The sequence below is a fragment of the Populus euphratica genome, unplaced genomic scaffold (genome assembly GCF_000495115.2).
Source record: "Populus euphratica unplaced genomic scaffold, PopEup_1.0 scaffold650.1, whole genome shotgun sequence".
NCBI classification, from domain to species: Eukaryota; Viridiplantae; Streptophyta; class Magnoliopsida; order Malpighiales; family Salicaceae; genus Populus; species Populus euphratica.
Window position 1 is genome coordinate 123,856 of NW_011500522.1, and position 7,922 is coordinate 131,777.

The 7,922-nt window shown below is 30.9% G+C and overlaps 1 protein-coding gene across 1 annotated transcript; it reads right to left on the reverse strand.

Moving 5' to 3' along the window:
* Positions 1-2,047: 2,047 nt before the first annotated feature.
* LOC105115177 (homogentisate 1,2-dioxygenase-like) lies at positions 2,048-5,269 on the reverse strand. The gene is made up of 9 exons (XM_011011996.1): positions 4,965-5,269; positions 4,640-4,882; positions 4,485-4,564; positions 3,788-3,955; positions 3,495-3,670; positions 3,334-3,403; positions 3,057-3,211; positions 2,799-2,882; positions 2,048-2,553 (listed from the first exon to the last, which is right to left on the reverse strand). The coding sequence occupies exons 1-9, from the start codon at positions 5,177-5,179 to the stop codon at positions 2,350-2,352; spliced, it is 1,395 nt and encodes a 464-aa protein (XP_011010298.1). The 5' UTR covers positions 5,180-5,269; the 3' UTR covers positions 2,048-2,349.
* Positions 5,270-7,922: the final 2,653 nt, after the last annotated feature.

A 7,922-nucleotide genomic window follows, 5' to 3' on the forward strand; every position in this document is an offset into this window, starting at 1 on the left:
TACGTTCACGGACTCTTAATAGGTGTCCCTTCCTTGTTCACAGCTGCATGTGTTGTGTTTTCATGTGACGAACAAATCACCCCTCTCGGTTAGCTTTGGGATCAGCGTTTACATGTGAGGAAAGGAAAAGGTAAATGCTACCAAAAACAATGACAAGTGATTAGATAATGATTTTAAATTTGGACCACAACATTTTGTGCTATAACATTGTTTTTCTTTTGAGAGAAATTAAAGGGACATTATTTTTCAATTTAGGAAATATACAAAAATATGAGGAATTTGGTTATATATTGTGATTGTTAAGGTGGCAACAATTTAATTGTTGTTTTGCCTATGCTACCTCTCTCAAATATGGATAGCAATTTCATTTTAGTTTGTACTAATCTAAACTATTTTTTTATAATTATTTTATCTGATAAATAATAAATAGAATATGATTATAGTTAAAAAAAAAATGACTCAAGAGAGAGAACATTTATATTTTTTTTAGTACATAATATAATATATACATTTCCTAGTATTGATATAAGATGCATAAATGTACAAAATTTATAATTTCATTGTTTAATATATACACACACACACATGAAACTGGAAACTGGATGAATAAAGTATAAATATCTAAATTAATTACTTGTAAATAATGAATAAAATATAAATATAATAAAAACTTAATTCATGAATATTAATTCTCATCCTTAATCTCAAACTAAAATATTCAATTCTAAGAATTAGGGCCTTTACTCTCTCTAAAAACAAGTCTATTCGGAGACAGTACTAATAGCAAAGAAATTATACCTACATTTATGTAAGTTAATTATTTACCAGTGGTAAAAAAACAAAAAAAAACAAAAATTTCACATGCCACATCATTTATTAGCGACTCACCTATAATGCATATGAACACAAAATTTGTTAGTTAAATTAAATGGTGGCAATAATAATTTAAATTTAAATTGGCCTTGCATTTTGAAAAAAGAAGATTGCTTTCAAGGAACGTATTTTTCTCAGCTTATGAGAGAACCCTACTCTAAAACTTTTTTTTCCATTTACATAAGATTGGTCAATTTTATATCAGGAATACTCTTAAGAGAACTAGGTAACGTTTTTTGTTTAAAAAGACCTACATTTATGTAAGTTAATTATTTACCTGTGGTAAAAAAACAAAAAAAAACAAAAATTTCACATGCCACATCATTTATTAGCGACTCACCTATAATGCATATGAACACAAAATTTGTTAGTTAAATTAAATTGTGGCAATAATAATTTAATTGAAATTGGCCTTGCATTTTGAAAAAAGAAGATTGCTTTTACGGAATGTATTTTTCTCAGCTTATGAGAGAACCCTCTTCTAAAGCTTTTTTTTCCATTTACACAAGATTGGTCAATTTTATATCAGGAATATTCTAAAGAGAACTAGGTAACGTTTTTTGTTAAAAAAAAAAAAATCCAATTGAGATGCAAATTGCTTAGGAATAAAAATATATTTGAAGGTAAAATTGATATACCGAAATGTTGGGGTCATAAATTTGAGTGTAAACCCTTGATTAAACCACTCCTAGCTGCCTAACATCATGTCCCAAGACTGTTAAGAGTAAAACTATTCCAATCAAACCATATCCATGCTCTCCACATAAAATGCCCATCGCAGGTCTGAAATTTGCATAATTTTTTTATTAATATAAATATTCAAATCAATTTATAAATATTTCAATTAAACTTGTAAGAATTTTAATTAATTTATTAAATTTTAAAATTAATTACTATATAAATTTTTAATAATTTTAAAATTTATAAAACTCAAACTAATAATATTAAAAAAAAAACTTAAAATTTAATTAATTAAACTTCACCCCTCCAAATTAAATTTACAAGATTTACTTTGCTTCAAGGTTGCCCCAAACACGACGCTCCCATGAAAATTTACAAGATTTACTTTGCTTCAAGGACGCCCCAAACACGACGCTCCCATGAAATACCATTAAAACGGATTTTTTTTTTTTTTAATAAATGGAAATTAAGACAAGTGCGTCTTAGCTGTTCATGGCATAATCCTCCAACTTTTGATTGGCTCAGTGAAAAGTAACAAGTATCCCAGCCAGACAACAATGTGCACACGTTATGTACAAATGTCATTCATTGAATAGTGTTGATCACATCAGATAAAAGGCTACATTTCCTGTATTTGATTATTTCAATTTCTATTTATATATTCACCTTTTTTTTTTATGTACAAAACTAAGCTGTCAAGTTTCACCGAATAAAGGCTCATGCATGCCCATGGTTTATATTAAAGACCAAATCAGAACTGAGTTACCTCCGCTTCGGGTTCCCATTGGGTGAATGCTAGACACCATTGCCTTTGCTATCTGCTCCTTCGCCGGAAAAATGGGATTTGAGTCCAGTCCAGCATTGGTAGTAATCATTATCCATTAACGGTGACTTAAGAGCACAAAGGCTGATCCTGGGAATTAAACATGATTCAAACATGAAAGCCAGTGTATTAGTGATTTTGGACGGTCCTGCATCATGCCCACTCTCTATGGTAGCCTGAAAATCAAAATAAAGTTGTTAGACTAAGACCGTTCAATCATCAATTGCCAGATCGAGGAGTGGTTTGAGAGCCAACCATTTGAGTCCCGATAGCATGTAAACACTTAAATTACAAAGATTTCCAGCACAAAAATGCTACCAGTGCGTTTTGATCCCGATCAATGTTCTAGAATATGGAGAAAGGAAGGGGGCACGGTAGAAACCAGAGTGCACGCGTAAAAAATGCCTACAAGAAAGCATACCTCGTATGTCTTTGTATCAGAACCATGTGGAGTCATGCAGCTATGAAGGCTTGCACCTCCTGGGAGAAAGCCGTCAGCTTTTGCCTGAAAACAAAAATTTAGGATTGGAAATTTACAGGGAGAGGGAACAGAAATGGATAAAGAATCCTTCCTCTTAAATTTAAAAAGGAAATTGAGCCAACGTTTAGACATATATCAAATGACCCTGAATTTATGAGACTATAATCAACTAAAACTAAACCGTGTGCAAAAGTTTACCTCATATCCACCATAAATCAGGCCCATAAATTCACTCATACAATTGCGATGGTAGTATGGAGGTCGGAACGTATGCTCAGCAACCAACCATCGGGGAGGAAAAATAACAAAGTCAAGCAATGCCACGCCAGGTTTATCAGTTGGTGCAGTCAAAACTGCAACAAATTACAGAAATGCAATTAAGGAAAAGAAACACAAAGCATGGTATTTTTTTCAAGAAACATAAAAAATAAATAAATAACAGGAAGGGGGGAATATGGTAGCATAAACCTCCTACCTGTATTTATTGATGGATCACTGTGATCAAACAATACAGTATTATAAGGGCAAAACTTATTGAGATCATACTGCAGAAAAGACAGATGCCCAATTACTAAAACGCCAATTTGCAGCTAATATGTCATCAACCAGAACAAGTGCTATGACAGCTAGACTTACCTTATATGGAACATAATTACCATGCCAAGCAACCACATTGAAGGGAGAAAAATCTTGTTTTGCAACAAAAAGTTCTCCACCATACTTTTGAACGACAGTGTATCCTGGTCTGGAACCATCTTCAAACCAGGCCTTGGGAACAAGGAAATCCCTTGGAGCAGCAAGACCATTAGCACCTAAAAGTAACCAAAATCAAGTCCTTGTTGTGCTAGCAAAATGCGGTGAATAAAGATGAATAATAAGTTCACACTTGATCACTCAGAAGGCCAGAATAAGGATAAGAGATTAGGTACCTATTGGCCCAAGATCAGGAAGTTGAAAATGGGTTCCAAAAATCTCAGACACATAACCACGTGACGGGCCATCTGGCAAATCTACAGCAAAACGGAATCCTTGAGGTATAACAACAATTTCACCAGGAGAGACTTGCAATTTCCCACATTCAGTAGTGATCCACAATCCTACATCACCAGTACCAAAAACTAATATGAATCATTTGATCCAATTCTCAAACATATAATAAACAGAAATACATTAATGAAAGCAACAGAAAATATAATATCCAGAAAACGTGAGCACAGGTGAAGGCATAAGACAATGCAGTCAGAGCCTAAACAACCTGATGATGCAAGTAGTTCACAAGAAGATTAAAAAAAAAAGAAAGGAGGGATTGAATATTTAGAAGCTACTCCTCTACACATGCTGAGCCGAATTATTAGAAAGTATAACTGTGATAACAATTCAAGAATTTAGTAGCAAATACGTACTGAGTTGTTTGAATCATTTGAGAGTTTAAAAGCAGCATTAAATTGCACAAAGCAGTGTTTAAGAAGTAACTCAAACTGAAAAAACAGATACCAATCTCAAAAGCATCAACGGGAGACACTCAGTCACATAATCATGGAATATTGTATGCCCATCCACTGGTCCAAAATTTATATATATATATATATAAAGCAATCTTGGATTCAAATTGAATAACTCACTCACTTCCTTTTTGTGGAACAATCAAGAAATCGCCATCGGCATTGCAAAAAGCACAATCATCCATGGATTTATTGGCGGTATACCTAAACAAAAAACAAATTAAGTTCCATACATCCATTGTAACGGAAGAAATGATTGGTAAAACTATACATGCATACATGTGAATAGCAAATCCATGGCGAAGGAAGGAACTGCCAGCTCCACAAACTGTATACAAGCCCTCAACAAAATCAATTGGTGCTGATTCTTCAACAGTATCTACTAGCTTTGGCTTCCACCGCAGTTGCGTGGGCGTTGTATAACTATTTGATTTATCAAATTCACTCACGAGTTTATCGTGCCTTGGAAACCTTGCCTGAAACGGCTCGTGAGTGACCGATGGCTTGATTCTATATAACCAACTGATTTACCAAAACCAAAAAACAAAATTAAGATTAGTAATTAAATGATTAATTACATGATCTACGGAACAATTGAGGGAACCTGCGCTGGTTGAGTTTGTGAGGGGAAGTGAAGGAGGTGCCGGAGATCTGTTCTGCGTAGAGACCGTAGGGGCATAAGAGAGGGCTGTTCTGTCCGCGAGGCAATGATCCAGGGATGGATTCGGATTCGAAGGTGTTGCCGAATCCCGATAGATAATCATGATCATCGGAGGGGAAATCATTTGTTATGGTGATCTGCTGCTGCTCCTGCTCCATTGGAATATCTCTTCGATTGATTTGTGGGGAAGAACGAGGCCATCAACGGAATTAATTTAATAGCTCTTGTCTCTTGCAGAGAAGGATGGGATGGATGGTATTGACGTGGCATCAAAATCTATTTGTTTTTGCGTTCAAATTATCTTAAAACTTCTGACGTAAATTAGTTAAGCTGTCATCTCCACAACCGAGTTATGAATTATACTATCATATTGACGGATTAATAATAATTTTTATTTTAAATATCACATAATATAAAGCGAGATTTTAAGTTATTTAAATCTAGATACAGGACAGACCTCCTATTTTTAGGTCTGGCTTTATTTTCGGATTTAATATTTTTTGGTTTAGTTTTTTTAATTTTTTATCACATTAAAATAATATAAAAATATTAAATTAAACTAAAGAAAAAAATAAAATAAATTTAGTTTTTTAAAAGTATTTTTTAAAATGCAAAAACAAATATTTTTTAATAAAAATTTAAACTAACTTAAAATGATAAAAAATTCTCATCACCCAACTTTTGTATAATATAAAAAATCACATCAATTTATTTCTTTTTTACAAATTGAAAAAAAAATCAATAAAAGAAAAGAAAAAAATTTAAAAAGATTGTATAATATAAAAAATCACATCAATTTATTTCTTTTTTACAAATTGAAAAAATCAATAAAAGAAAAGAAAAAAATTTAAAAAGAAAAAAATAAAATTATAAATATCTTCAAAGGAAAAACACTAAAAGAAAATAAATTAGTTATCGATGTATTAGGTGTTACTTTGCTATGCATTATTCACAATGATACTATATAAAATGCTTTAAAGATCACCAAAATCAATCTCCAATCAATCTAATATTGAAAAATAAAATTAAAAAATTAATTTAAAAAAAAATCTAAAAAAAACTAAAATCAACTCGATTTAATTTTTAAACTCATGATTTGATTCATGAGTTTGAAACCAATATCATAAAAGAAGAATTCAAAAAAATCACAAAGTTATATATTCTCAATACGCTAAGGGATCAAATTGAGAAAAACAAATTCAATAAAAAAATAACAATTAAAAAAATAATAATCAAATTTAATATAGAAAATAAATAAAACTAAAAGGTGAGAGATTAAACTGAAAAAAAAATAATGTAAAATAAAACAAATAGAATCAAAAAAATAAAAACAATAAATGATAAAAAAAATGATTAGCTGAGTATATTCGATAGATTGTTTCAACTGAATATAAGGAAAAGAAAAATGTGCTATAGTACTTAATGTTTTCACATATTAACAAATCATTTTCATAATCAAAATCAAACACTAATCTTTTAATTTCTAATTTTACTCTTTTAAAAAATTAAATTAAAAACAAATGGGATAAAAATTAGATTATGATATACCTTTTTCATATATTCACTTGGGATTTTCAAGTCTGAACTCAATTTTTTTTAATTAAAACTTGTTGTTCAAATCATGAGATTTTTTATTTAAAAAACAATCATTTTAATAAAAAAAAAAGATATTTTATCAAAATTATCACACATGTGTGGCATTGGGGCGATTATCCAACCTTAAAAATTATATCATAAACAGATATATAATCCATCAGGGCAAAATATGTAAGAGATGTTGCGGGGGCGACGTCGTGTGGCGACGACAGAGGCTCTCTATCGTGCCTCTTGATGCGAGGGTGTTGTGTGTTGAAAGACGGCGGAGGCTCTCTATCGTGCCTCCTGATGAGGGGGTGTTGTGTGTTGGAAAAAATTATGATTAATTTTTAGGATTCACTAACGCGATCAGGTTACTAGGAACCTATGGTCAGCGAGAGCCTGAATAGGGGACTGGTTGTGTAAGAGGAAGACGCATCACCCCCAATGCACCTTACCTAAGGTAAGCTGCATTGTTATTTGATTGTTTTTTAGGTTGAGTTTCTATTTATTGGTCTTATATAAGGCTTAAGGCAGATCTCTCTTCATGAGAAAGTTTCTACCCTATCGGGTTAAATCTTAACCGTTATAAAGTCTAAATTTTAGCATCATATTTATTTACACTTTGTATCTTTACTACCCAAGGGTGTACTTTATCCTGTAATTTTACATCCACAAATATTGAAGTCTACATCTGGATCCTAGAGAAAATTGAAATTTGTTTTTGATATTTTGGTCAAACTCTGATGGGTGATCATAAACCAATTATGATATCCTTTTTTGGGTTTTCAAAACATGAGAAATGTGCAATTTATTTTATTTTTTTATGAAAATATGCTTGAAAAGTTTTTAGGATTTGACCATAAGCATGAAAATAATTTTCAAAAATGAAAATTGATTTAAAAGTTTTTTTTGAGATTTTTTGAGATTTTTTAATTGTTTGTGAAATATTTTGGAGAAAACCGGATATTTTAATACCGGATTTGTATTTTACAGTGTACATATACAACTCGATATTATGCAAAATTGATAGAAAAGTTTTGAGAAAATCACAAATTTTTCAAAAGGACTTTTCAATTTTTTTTGGAATTTTTCATTTTTTTGGAGAAAATTAGTATTTTAATACTGAATTTATATTTTACAATGTAAATATACAATTCGATATTATGCAAAATTAGTAAAAAAATATTTGAGAAAATCACAATTCTTTTGAAAGAATTTTTGAATTTTTTATTTTATTTATTTTTTATTTATTTTTTCTTATATATATTAATTAATTAATTAAATATTATTTAAACATGTGGGCTGGGCCAAACACAGACCCAG

Bases quoted from the DNA above. Each gene is read 5' to 3' on its own strand.
- LOC105115177 (XM_011011996.1), bottom strand. From the start codon at position 5,179: ATGGAGCAGGAGCAGCAGCAGATCACCATAACAAATGATTTCCCCTCC. The intron at 2,883-3,056 runs GTAAACTTTTGC...TTTTGTTTTCAG, and splicing joins TGATTTATGGTGGATATGAG to GCAAAAGCTGACGGCTTTCT. The intron at 2,554-2,798 runs GTATGCTTTCTT...TTTGATTTTCAG, and splicing joins CTGATACAAAGACATACGAG to GCTACCATAGAGAGTGGGCA.